The following is a 13020-nucleotide window of genomic DNA, read 5'->3' on the forward strand; positions in this document are numbered from 1 at the left end:
ACGCTGCCGGGGGGCTCAACGTCTCTCATGTTTTTGGTCCAAATTGCCCCTGTTTCTACTTTTCGTCCCTTCCCTAACCCTTCGGAAAACAATTCACCGTACGGATTTCGATATAAACGATGAAAGAAACATTGAAAATTGTCAACTTTGTTAGCAACACACGTACAAGTACAAAGCGGTTCGATTTTATTATTTTTTTTCGGCGTGCATGTATAAGAGCAAGAGTTTTTCTTAATCATTTAAAAGTAGGTTCAATTTTTTTCTAAATAAATATATTTATGCTGTGCTATAGCATAGTTGATCCAAATAAATTTCCAGCAAATTTTTAGCAATATTAGCAACAGAAAACTTGCTCCATTTTTTTTAGAATAATAAATAAAATAGAATTATCTAGTTTGTAATGAATTGCTAATTCAATTGATTGGAAACTTGCCTAACACGTAAAATAAAAATCAAGGGAAGAAAAAAAGGATAAAGGGGAGAAAATCGTGGTCTAGTGGGAAAGATTTGGTGAAGACAAGGCAACATTGGTCATCGGCTTTGCAAGCAACATCGGAACATGAAGAGGGAAAAGAAAAAGATTTGATTGGTTTAAAAATAGGGCCATGATAGTTACTCACCAACCAAGAATCCATAATTTACTAGTCAATCATTAAAATTGTTGCTCAAGCATTTGCTTAAAGCTGAAAAAAAAAAATTAATAAAAAGACTCCATAACTGTTGGAATCAAATGATTTCATTCTGCACACTCAACGCTTCTTGCACTCGCATGTAGTAGAAAATTAGTTCACATACTAAAAGTTGGTCTCACTTCGCTTACAATTACCCGAAAAATTTTCATGTACTTCATGCTCTACAACAATCATGATAAAAAAGTTTTTGTTGCGATTTAAATATTAACTGAATAAAAAAAAATAACAAAAATTCATTTTATTTTCGTTTAAAATCACACATCAAATATATTTTAAAATATTAAAAAATCGATATTTGGATTGTGTAAAATTTTGAATTATAAATTTACCAAAGGGTTCTGGTACATCACAAATTAAGAAAAAAAAAAAGGAAAAAAAGAAAAATCAACTACTACCAGAGGATCAAGGCTAGTTCCGTCATTTAACGCAGTTCCCCAAATTTGTCGTGTTCTTCCTTCCTTAGAACCGATACGGAAAAGGACCTTTGCTTTGCGTGAGCAACAAATCGAAAAAAGTAAAAAACAAATAAAACCAAATACTGTTTTTAGCTTACTCATGATAAAAATTCCACAAATTGTCAAATATAAATTCGCAATTTCACCATCAGAAGAAATGTCACAGTATCTGTGTCTCTCTTAAGGTTGCAGAGAAATACAGACTAAACTAAAACGAATCAAAGTCGGTGACTTTCTTTTAGAATCTCTATGCTCTGCTTCTCATCTCACAGTAAGCCTCTCTCTCTTTTCAATTTTGATTGATGATTTTGAATTTTAACTAAAATTGGTCGTTAGGGTTTGAATTGAGCCTGTAGTTTTGTGTTTTGGTGCTAATCTGTCGGGGGGTTTTGTATTTTGAAGTGAAAAGAGTGGAGTTTGGAGTGGAATTAGGGATGATTGGATGAGAATTTTATGTTAATTAGATTTATTCAGTTTGTGATAGTGGAGATTTGTGTTTTTGGGTATTAAACTGTGTACAGCTTTGATTTTGATTTTGATTTTTTTTTTTGTTTTTTAAAGCAATTCAGTGGAGCTTTTGAGTTTATACTCTGTTTTGAAGACTTATTGGTTTTATTCTTGTTGGGTAACAACAAAAACATGCTTTTGTTCATTTTTTTGAGCATGCATATTGCCATTTGCACGCATGCAAAGTTCTTCGTATTTATGTATTGTTTAGGATTTTGAGCAATATGTTGTCAAATGCCAAGTTCTAGAATGTGATGGTTCATGACTTCCTCGTTTTTGCTGTCCCTCTTTCTCTCACTTTTTGTTTTGGTCAATTCAATTAGGTGCAGGATTAGGCTGTTTATACTATTAGAGGATTAGGTTGTGAATGATGCCGGCAAAACCTGATGAAAATCGGCAGTTAGACCGTGGTGCTCAGAGTGTCTCGCAATCAGCCATCTATTCCCAGCAGCCTTGGTGGAGTGGGACAGGAACTGGTGCCTCCTTAGCTGAAGCAGCAGCTTCTAAATCTTCAAGGGAACAACCAAATGGTTCTGTTGTAAATGGTGCCACCTATTCACAAGGTAATTTTTGCTTCCATGGTGTAGAATAAAGAAATATAGTATGGCAACTATATTGATGAAGGTTGGCTTTTCCATAACAGATGGGATTAATGGACAAGAACATGCGCATCTCAAACATATTCCATCCTCAACACCTCTAACTATGGGCGAACGCCTTGAACAAAATTCCCAAATGGAGCTAGTTGGTCACTCAATTGTAAGATCTTCTCCCCCTCTTCTTTACCCCCTAACCAAGCCACACATGGATGCACACAAATAGTTGTTAGCGCTCTTTGTTATTGTAGCAAATATAAGTGCATAGGACTTAGCCTTGTTTGCACGAGATGGTGATGTACCTAATTTTAATAAAATTTTCAGGTTTTGACATCATATCCATATACAGATCCACAACATGTTGGAGTAATTACCCCCTATGTGCCACAAGTTATGGTATGCAATCTGCAGTCCCTTTCAAATTTTATAAATGTGTGAAAAAGAATGGTAGTTGGCAGGATAAACCTGTCAAGGTAGTTTGGGGAGGGTACTTTTGGTGTCCTGTCCATGTATTTAAAGAAATTATGTAAGTATCATGTTTTATATATAGTGTGTATGGTTATATATGTAGGGCGTGCATTGTGCTTGGATGATGTCTGTCTTTTAATTTATATCAAAGTTTTTAGCAGGTCATGGCATTCCTTTCTTTTCATTTGAATTTTATCTCTAAGTAGTCAGCATTGTTAGCAGTTTAAAAACCTCTAGAAGGTGGGTCTGTTCAAAGTATCGATTTGTTAAATTTATTCTCAAGCATTTGGGTGAAAGATTGTTTTGTTGGGGGGCGGCAACCGAATCAACTTGGTTTTGGGCATTCAATAGAATTTTTGGGACTTAAGATTTTATCCCTTCTTTTTTATGCCAGATTCCTCCTCAGTTATATGGAATGCATCAAGCAAGAATGCCTTTGCCTCTCGAAATGGAAGAGGAGCCTGTTTATGTGAATGCAAAACAGTATAGAGGTATTTTGAGACGAAGACAGTCGCGTGCTAAGGCTGAGCTTGAAAAGAAAGTGATTAAAGCGAGAAAGGTAACCTTTCATTCTTTGAGAGGAGCAACTATTTTCTATAATAAAACTTTGCAAGGGCTAGATACCTATGCATTGTTTTCTCTACAGCCTTATCTTCATGAGTCCAGACATCAACATGCAATGAGAAGGGCTAGGGGTTGTGGAGGCCGTTTTCTCAATACTAAGCAGCTCAATGACAATGCTGCAAACTCTGCAGAAAAAGGTATGAATTCTGGTGCAGACGGTTCAAAGGGGTCCACCAATGGTACTGGTTCTGTGGACTCATCCATAGTTCAGCAAGAGAGGGCAATGGAGGAGAACGCGCACATGGAACACACTTCCTCCAATAGTAACAGTAATAACCGGAGTCTGCTATCAATGTACAATACATCTAGTGGAAGTGTGGAAGGGAACTTCCTGGGACAGCAGACGGGAAGCTTGCAGGGGAATGGGGCACCACGAGGGGCCCTTCCCGTTAAGTGAAAGTGAAAGTTCCTTGACGTTGGAGGGGCACTCCATGATTGCTCTAACGGGTCTGATTTTATCCAACCTTCTTAGTTTCAAATTTCTCTGCACAAGACTTCCGTTACTAGTCCGTCCTTCTAATGGGATGCTTTTCTTTGGTGCAGGCGAAGCTGGAGGTATACATGCCCTCCATTTCAGAATGGGGAAATCATCATTGGTGTGGTGGTCCTCAGGCAATTCATTCTTGGCTTTGCAAACTTGTGGTGGCTTTGGGTGAGATGAGGAAGAAGAATACAGGGATGAAGATATAACGTTATCTTCATTGCTCTGCCTTTAGTCCCACATCTCGTCCATTCACCTTTCCTGTAAAAAAGAAGATAAAAAAAAGGGGGGGGGGGGGGGGGGGAATGCTGTTAGTTTATGTATCTATTAATCAAGTAGGAAGTTGGGAATGTATTAAGCTTCTAGAAAAATCAAACATTTGAATATTCTGAACAAATGTGTGAAGACTCCTTTGTTTGGAACTCAGAACGTGGCTTTATGTAACTGCTTTGTTTTCATGTATTATGTTAAATAAAGTGAAATCTGTTTCTCTGTGCCCCTCTTTTGGTCTTTTAATAGTTTTGTGCTCAGTCAGTGGAGTTGCCCGTACAAGCAAAGCTTTAGGACAGCAGTGGGGCAAAGCCAGGATATTGTTAGGGTGCCTTTATTTATTTTTTTGTAAAAAAAAAAGCCGGTACTGTATATTACTCTATGAATATACTGGGATTTAAATAGATTAGCAATTACTTATAATTTTCCTTCAATTTTTTTGTATTTTATTTATATAAATAGTTAATAAAAAAATGTGTATTTTATTTTTTAACGTTTGGCTAATTTATTTTCAATCTATTTTACTTACTATTCGACTTTCATTATAATTTTTGTTTTTGTAATCTCATAATTGTTGAGTTTGGGCTTTAAGACTTAAATTATTTAGTTTAAAACAGGGCAAGGATAGATTATTAAATAAATTAAAAAGAGGGGAAAAAAACTGAAGATTTGAACGTGGGAAACAAAAGTATTTTCAGTGGGTATGAAATTTATATGGTCCGTTTTAAGTTTGTTCGGAATGACAAGCTCATAAGTTATTTGAGGGTAAAAACTCGTTTAGTCTTTATATTTTGAGGTTAGTACTTGTTTAATCTTTATATTTTTAAAAATACTTCAAAACATCTCTCTCGTTAAACTATTGACACTTCTGCCTTTATTTTTATTTTTTTTAGCTTACTTTTACAATATTACCCTTTTTACAATATTGTTTCTTTTTTTGGACATTAATAAAAAATAAAATTGTCAATTAACCCCCAAATAAAATAAAAACAAAGAAAATATATATTAATTTTTGTGAAAGATATGTCAAAATAATTTTAATTACTAATTTTTTGGAAACTAATAAAAAATTAATTTATTAACTCCTGGTGGAGTATTAAAAAAAATTAATATAAATTTTTTTGTTTCTATTTTACTTTTTTAGGTTAAATTGATAACTTAATTTTTCTTTTTATTAATGTCCAATAAAGAAGAAATATTATTGTATGAGGGTAATATTGTAAAAATGAGTTAAAAATAATAAAAAATAACAGTAAGGGTATCAATACTTACCGACAAGGACATTTTGAAATATTTTTAAAAATATAAAAATTAAATAAGTATTAACTTTAAAATATAAAAATTAAACGAGATTTTATAGTAACAAATTTGTATATATAACAGTGAATGCGTTAGTTGCGCTTACAATTGCCCGGCCATCCCGAGTCCGCGCTCCATAGATGTGAACTGAAGGAGACCGAAGTAACACGTCACGTATAATTGAAATGTGTCATTTCATCGGTGAATTAATAGAAATAAACAGACAAGGATCTGGTTTAAGTTTGGGCAAGGCCGGGAGGCCCAGGCCCGAGAAAAAGGGAAGAGCCCGAACCAATCATTAGGGAAACCCTAGCTACTACTCCCCGGAGTCGTGTCATCCTCTTCTTCTTCTTTCTCTCTAGTGAGGCACTGTGTTGTTTTCAGCATGTGAGTTCGTAATGCTGGTTTTCAAAGCTTTTTAAGGCTAATTTATTTATGTTTTAGAACTCAAAAAAGAAGAAATGTTTTTGATGAACCCTTTTTGCATTTCTATGTGTGGTAATTAATTTTGAGCACCTGAGGGTCGGCCCATTTTTTCACATCCCCGTGATGAAATATTTAGTAATCCGAGCACGTGCATGAAGAATTGGTGCTCCCTTTGTTTTCTTGTAAAGGTTGAGGAACCAATGTTTCGTGCAAGGTTGATACTAGGCATTTTGAGGGATCTTCCCTTTTCGAAATTCAACTGTTTCTACATTTTGTTAAAATTTGGTCAAATTTTTTAACATCCCTGTCTCTCGTTGTTTATTATACTCTGAAGTGCTCGTCATTGAATTAACTTTTTCCTGAGGGGGTAGAGAGAGAGAGAGAGAGAGAGAGAGCGAGAGAGAGATGTAAATGTGTAATTAATGTAAAACTGCCATTCATCCCGTTCTGATAATCTGAACATTTTTTAGCTTTTGGTTTCCAAACCCTCGGCCCTTGTGTTGAGCGGTTGCCAGACTACTAGCTAATGTCTAAAGTTTGGTTGTTCGGGTGAATATGAACATTTCACCTTCGACAGAAGCAAACAATTTTTGTGAATTGAAGTTGATTTTGTTGTTCTTATCTTTTAACTGGGTCTGGGATTGGGAATTGGGAGGGGGATTAGTTGGCACTTGGCACTTGACAGGGACCAGCACCAGCTCTCCTCCCGATTTCTTTGCTGTGGCGTGGCCATTTACTCTTTAGCATCGTAAATGAGATTGACATTAGCGCTAGGCAGCAGCATGTGCGATTGATCTCTGTTAAGTGTCAGTATGGAGAGTCTAGTCCTTCTTTACCCTCTGGAAAACACAACCGTTCCTTTAGTTTCAGTTCATGATTCATGCAGATGACAACAACTTGCATTCTATGCAGATGACAATTTGACCACTGACCAATTAACAGAATTTTTTTTTTTTTTTTTTTTTTTTTTTTTTTTTTTTAAAAAAAAAGGCATCTGAAATTGCAAAATGATATACAATTTTGCTCGCTCTTGAAGTTGTTCGATCCTGTGGTAAGTTTTGACTTTAAGATCCAACGGAACATAGAATTATGTCGAGGAAAACAAAATAATAATAATAATAATAATAATGAGCGTCCGCGGCGCAAGGTAACGGTTACACATCAGAACGTGCAAAACTAAAATAAAAAAAACTCACCAATAACTTACAAATTCAAGAATATGTGAGATCGGGCATTAGTACTGTATAAGTGAGTGGCATATATTAGTACTAATATACACTCTCTCATCAAGGAAACAACAACTAATCAAGTGTTGTACATACACTGCATGCTTAAAATGTTTGTGTCTTTATGAAACTTACTTATTCCACACGCATGTTCTTTATCAAATGGGTGTCAAGATCATATTCATCATATCCTGCCACCTCACCGGTGCGATTTTTGAGTCACGACCAAACCTGACAAACTCGCCACTCGACCACTCCCGATTGGAAGTTGGTGAGACTCTGGTTGTAACGATTCATACATCAACTCGACAATCAATTTCTTACGAAATCACTCGGTTTTAGGTTTACCGTCACCATTCCATGCCCTGCTCCGACATAATATACAACGCTGATACCGCAGTAAAACCTCTTTCTAGTATTAGGATCAATTAACTTTATTATTATGAGGAGATCATAACGCAATAGAGGCATAATTAAAAAAAAATTATTATTTTGACTTAATTATCCTTAGTGTAAATAATATAAAAATAAAATTGCACTACGTTAATAATTAATGTCAAATTTAATGTGTAAACGTTGATAAAAGAGATAGATATAGTTTTAAGAAATCAGTACATATATTTATATAATGTTGAGAATACACAAATCATCTTAATGACCTAAGCATTTATATTTTTTTAATGTTTTCATCTGTATGTAAATTCTAAAAATACTATACAATGATTCGATAACAACTTTAAAGAATAAATCATAATTCCATACAACTTTAGAAAAATATTTTTCCTGTCCTAAAACATCAATGTAACAAAACAATATATTTTGCACCGTACAAGTAACTTTTAGTATGTAGAAATAAATTTCTTAAGAAGAGATCTAGAAAATTATAACCTATTACAATATAAAATTTATTCTTATTTATCACTGACTCCAATCAAGATTAAATTTTTTTATAACTTCTTCAAAGTTATTTCTATACATAATATCCCTTTAGAAAAGTTTTACCATAGATTAGAGGAGTCAAGTGAAAATGCTAAGAATATCAAAATACAAATAATTATTGAATATCCAATTAAATAAGTACATCCGTTTTAGCCAATCGGAAATTAAGCTTAAAAAACAGATAAAATAACTTCTTGGGGTGAGATAACTTGGTGGCAAAATTAATTACAAAACTCAAATATATTTTTCTTGTTACATCAGAGTTCTAATGCTCTACATAATGACATAACCCACAAACCCAACGCAGCTCGCGGAAGAGATTTTAGATTTATTCTATTTATCGCTCTGCTTTTACTTGTCACAAGGTCTCTGCCCACGATCACAATTTTGCTTGCTCTTCAAGTTGTTCCTGTATAACGAATCCATGATTAGAGCAGCAGTAGGACATTTTAGAAAAGGACAGAATTTCGAAGCGGCAAATGTATGAGCTTATTAATGACCAACTCTAAATCCAAATTACTTCACTTCATTCTCAACGACTAACCTCTGACACAAAGAAGGCATGAAATCCGTATGGAACCCTTTGTGGTAATTCGACAACTGCAACAGGATCAGCTGACATTGTTTTTGCATCAATCACGTTCACTGATGACTTTCTGCAAGGTCAAAATGGCAAATGAATTTAGAGCATATTAACAATCATCAAAGTGTTTGAGCTTCTAAGAAATGCTGAACAAAAATTGAAGAACCAGATAAGACCTAGCAAAGAAACTGGTGAGTGTGCGGCTTACCCGGTTTTCTCATCATGAGAGAAGAATATTAAGTAACCAACATCTTCTTCAGAAGAGGTGCCAGGCTCTCTAGGAACAAAAACAGCCTCTGAACCAAATCTTCCAGGGCCCAGATCAAAGATGCCTCTCACATTTCCTCCAACTTCAAGCTTTGTTTTCTCTTCGTCTGGTTCAGCATGCAGATCAAATTTGATGATCCCTGTGACTTTTGCAATGCTATCTAGTATTGTTCCATACACATATCTTTGCTTCCTATATGTGTACAAGATAATCATTAAGCAAGGTTTCTGGTGAACATATAAGATACTGAGAAAAAGGAATTTTACCAGCCAGCACGACACCCCTCCCCAATTAAAACATAAATGAAGAAATAATAAAGATAAAAATGACACTGCCTAAGGAAAATTTTTGAGATATAACAGCACTTAGCAATAACTCATTTTTTTTTAATTACCAGAATTTAACCTACTGTCAAATTGCCAACATTGACAGCAGATATGTACCTGCCAGTGTAGCACTCATTCACCCTAGGAAAATCAACAGCGGATGCCGATAATCTCTTTTGTGAAGCTAGGCCAGTTTTCAAGTTGAATCTCATCTCATACCTGCTTATAGAAATAAACAATCAGAACAAACTTAGCAGTGGAAGAAGTACTACAAATTAAAGAATATTTCACAGGTATCCCACAGTTCATTTGAGAAATTTTCTAGCTTTTCTTTGACAGCCCCATTGACCATGTCTAGATCCGGCTTGTCTAGGCGGCAAGTGATCAGAACCACTTCATCCTCCTCCTCCCAAGCATTGGCTAGTAAGAAGTAATCATTAAAGAAGTCAGAATGCATGTATGGACACAACATAATCCTTAAGCATTAGCTTCAAAAACAAAAGAGTAGCCTGCACAAAGAATAACTAGATAAAAAAATTTGGAAAAGCAACGTTGACACACCATTATGGAAGATAAAGCAATTAGGAAGCTCAAACCATTTCATTTGAGCCTCATTCTTTGCATATCGGGGAAGTATACCAAAACGAGCTTTCTTTGTATCATCAAATGTGAATATCAGCTTGTTTTCTTTCACCATTTCCTGAAAATTGAAGTAGAGTAAATGTGTTAAGCTGCATAATTTTTAACACTATGAAATTAAAAATAAAACTATAGCCATATGCTATTTCTTTTGTAAATTTTAGAATTCTTGCTGAAATTAGTTGAAACAACAATAAACAGAGAAGATAAAACTAAGCTACCGTACCTTTGGTCTGAAATACAGCGGAAGATCCATGAAAATAGCATAATTCTCAGTAATAGCAAAGTCGTGCATCATGATGGGGTCTGATACGGTTATTGGTACAGGATCATGCATGAAACCATCCTTTGAAATAACTCTGTATGTGATATATGGTGGTGTGTGTGCATAGCCAAAGGTAAACATCTCGCCTGCATGCAGAGATCTCATGAATGAATGATCTTTCTTCTGCTCAATGAAAGCTTACTATTTAGGATTCTTTCAAGACACGGGCTTTACCAGTGTATGGATCAACCTTTGGATGGGCAGTAAAGGAATGTTGTAATCTCTTGTCATAGTCAAGCATACCAAGTGTTTGCAGATCTCCATCTTCCAGAACTTTGACGGCATCTGCATAATTAATATGACATGAAAATAACTCCCAGCAAGAAAATCAAATTCAAAATCAGCTTCCCTTCAATTATTTTATTATTATTATTATTATTATTATCATCATCTTTTTTTGGGCTTATTGAATGAAACTTCAGAAAATCTCAATTCCACAAAACTTATTCTGAATCATTTGAGCAATATGCAGTAGTACATGTCTCTGTTACACCATCCTTGGATCTTTTCAAAATCTAAAAACAAAAGAGACCACAATCTTACATGGTTTGTCCGCCTCTGAGAGCGCTAGAAGTTTCCCATGGTGATATACAAGAGCTGTATTAGCTGGAAAAGGAAGACAGCCAGTTATACTACCTTGCACTTGAACTTTAACTAGACAATTGTGCAATCATGTGTTTAATAAAGAGAGGAACAAACTTCTAAACTGCAGGAATTTCCAGGGATAAGATGACTACTAATTATTAAATAAATACTTGAACTGAAAGCCTAAATGTATCTATAAGAAAAAAAAACCCGAAATTAAGCAAAAAATAATGTTGGTGGAACTGCATCTCAAAGAATTTAAAAGGTCAGGAAAATTTAGCATTTCAGCAGATATACAATACCCCAACAAACATACCTGTCCCATTTCCATATGAAACATCCAGTACTTTCAACTTTGCTCTAAGCATTTGCATGTTAACCATGAGTAATCCAAATAGCCCCTTAAGGTCTCCAATCTGCAGAATTTTCTTAATGTTCAGAAGCGGTAGCACATTCAAACAGATAAAGCTAAAGGAAACTGAAACCATAGATAACCCAACTTTCAGAAGGAATAATCTTTCTTATATCAATACAATTATACAAAAGAGGGTTCTGTTACCAATGGACGCAGATAAAATAACGTTTCTGGACAATAGTCTTAACTGGCAACTTAGCTTTTTCAAAATATGCAACCGATTAAAATATACCTTCATAAATTTAGCACCTCCGAAAAATTCTTCCTGTTTAAGACGTGAAGTCCTCACAAAACGGGAGACATATGTAGCCTTTCCGTCTTTGATGCGCAGACCATGAATCATGCTGCAAATTCATGAAATTGATATTTAACAAATAAACAAAGAAAAACACACAGAAATGAATCAAAGTTACATAATTTATATAACAAAAGGGAACAGAGGTTCACTCACCCATCTCCATCAAACCTGCAAATAAGCAATGGAGAGAGTCAGCATAAGTGTGACCTCTCCAGCAAATGAAGAGAAATGAAATAATATAATTCAAATAACAGAAGATCATACCAGTGGTATCCGGCCACAGGGGCAAACTTGGGATTAGGACCAACCCTGACAAACTCCCCATTCAAGCAATCCTGAAATGTACACGCGTCACTTCAATTTCCTCTTCAACAATAAGATAAATAATTGTATTCATAACGATTATGCCATGTTTGATAATATAAATAAAACAAAATTTCAGGAATTGCATATGTTAGTCCACAATCTCTGTACATAACTCTCTGTCTATGACCAAAATTCCGTTCTCTCGAAACACATCTTTTACAAAATTGATATTACGATACATATTAAAGCACAGATTGGTCAAAAAGGGTCAAATAACACAGTCCATCGTCAAGACAACAATAGTTTAATAATTTATCACACATAGTTAGAGCTTCTCCCCTCACATAAATGCTATCGACAAGCTCTATTTAATATTTGTGGTTGAGCTCGGATTGGTCCGCTCATCCAACCAATCGGAGTTCATATTTAATCCAAACATAAAATAATAATAATAATAATAATAATAATAATTAAGCGGCGGAGAAGAGATTCTGTAACAGGGAAAAGTGATTACGGGGAGATGGCCGATGACGTGGAGGTCTTTAGTAGGAGGAGTCTCGTCAGGAACTGGAGCGAAGTTACCGGAGAGATAATGAAGAGGCTGTGAAGAATCGTACATCCACTTCACTATCAGTTTCTCCACAAAGTCTATCACTTTCGAAGTCACTCCATTCTTCGGTTTCGGATCCACCGCCACTATTCCATTTCGTGCTACGACGTCGTTCTCCAGCTTTTCTTTCTCCACCATGACTCTCTCTCTCTCTCTCTCTCTCTGACTCTCTCTCTGCGCGTCACACTGGATGCAACGGAGCCTGCTGTGCTTGTGTTGTTAGCTGGCTGATTTATTTATTTATTTATCTGCCTTGTCGTCTTGTTTGGTGAAGTTCGTATTGCCACACGTAGTGTCCTTTACGACCCACAGCAAAAGATAATATTTTTCGCATAAAAAAAAAAATAATAATATCCACGTATTTTTTACTAAATCGATGATTCCCTGTTACAAACACAATTATGAGTCGCCATTAGCCCCGTAATTGCAAAAGAAAATAGTTTACCAAAAACATGAAAACATAGCTTTTTTTTTTCAGAAAAAAAGATGAAAAAATAAATACACAATTTGTACAGTAATACGTCCGTATTTTCTTGTTCTTTTCCTTTTTCTTGATTTATTTTTTCTAGTTACGTTGTGATAATTAACTAATTATTGCGAAGAAACAATAACCTTTAATTTTACACAATTTAGTACACCACTTTTTAAACAATTAGAATAAAAATTCATGACTCCTTGAGAT

General features: G+C 35.0%; 2 protein-coding genes and 1 non-coding gene across 3 annotated transcripts; 2 read left to right on the forward strand and 1 right to left on the reverse strand.

The window, feature by feature from the left end:
* The first annotated feature begins 1171 nt into the window (after positions 1–1171).
* On the forward strand, positions 1172–4321 carry LOC102616312 (nuclear transcription factor Y subunit A-4-like). Its single transcript, XM_006482808.4, has 7 exons — positions 1172–1418; positions 1978–2217; positions 2298–2413; positions 2575–2646; positions 3113–3277; positions 3365–3789; positions 3886–4321. Exons 2-6 carry the CDS (start codon positions 2022–2024, stop codon positions 3737–3739), a joined length of 924 nt encoding a protein of 307 aa, XP_006482871.1. The 5' UTR covers positions 1172–1418; positions 1978–2021; the 3' UTR covers positions 3740–3789; positions 3886–4321.
* A 1612-nt stretch (positions 4322–5933) lies between these two features.
* On the forward strand, positions 5934–6057 carry LOC112499099 (small nucleolar RNA snoR130). The gene has a single exon (XR_003066625.1). It is a non-coding gene; the product is annotated as a small nucleolar RNA snoR130 (small nucleolar RNA).
* A 2024-nt stretch (positions 6058–8081) lies between these two features.
* On the reverse strand, positions 8082–12625 carry LOC102616031 (carotenoid 9,10(9',10')-cleavage dioxygenase 1). Its single transcript, XM_006482807.3, has 14 exons — positions 12243–12625; positions 11687–11757; positions 11576–11590; positions 11357–11468; positions 11026–11125; positions 10668–10730; positions 10299–10409; positions 10026–10210; positions 9722–9860; positions 9463–9580; positions 9278–9379; positions 8775–9026; positions 8528–8639; positions 8082–8392 (listed from the first exon to the last, which is right to left on the reverse strand). The coding sequence occupies exons 1-14, from the start codon at positions 12474–12476 to the stop codon at positions 8363–8365; spliced, it is 1644 nt and encodes a 547-aa protein (XP_006482870.1). The 5' UTR covers positions 12477–12625; the 3' UTR covers positions 8082–8362.
* Positions 12626–13020: the final 395 nt, after the last annotated feature.

Source organism: Citrus sinensis, chromosome 4 (assembly GCF_022201045.2).
Source record: "Citrus sinensis cultivar Valencia sweet orange chromosome 4, DVS_A1.0, whole genome shotgun sequence".
In the NCBI taxonomy this organism is placed as follows: Eukaryota; Viridiplantae; Streptophyta; class Magnoliopsida; order Sapindales; family Rutaceae; genus Citrus; species Citrus sinensis.

What these genes read in the sequence shown, in the direction of transcription:
- LOC102616312 (XM_006482808.4), top strand. Translation starts at nt 2,022, where the DNA reads ATGATGCCGGCAAAACCTGATGAAAATCGGCAGTTAGACCGTGGTGCT. An exon ending in TGGTGCCACCTATTCACAAG is followed by an intron (nt 2,218 to 2,297) that starts GTAATTTTTGCT and finishes TTTCCATAACAG; the next exon opens with ATGGGATTAATGGACAAGAA. An exon ending in AAGTGATTAAAGCGAGAAAG is followed by an intron (nt 3,278 to 3,364) that starts GTAACCTTTCAT and finishes TTTTCTCTACAG; the next exon opens with CCTTATCTTCATGAGTCCAG.
- LOC102616031 (XM_006482807.3), bottom strand. Translation starts at nt 12,476, where the DNA reads ATGGTGGAGAAAGAAAAGCTGGAGAACGACGTCGTAGCACGAAATGGA. An exon ending in AATGAGTGCTACACTGGCAG is followed by an intron (nt 9,027 to 9,277) that starts GTACATATCTGC and finishes GTACACATATAG; the next exon opens with GAAGCAAAGATATGTGTATG. An exon ending in TCTCATGATGAGAAAACCGG is followed by an intron (nt 8,640 to 8,774) that starts GTAAGCCGCACA and finishes TTGACCTTGCAG; the next exon opens with AAAGTCATCAGTGAACGTGA.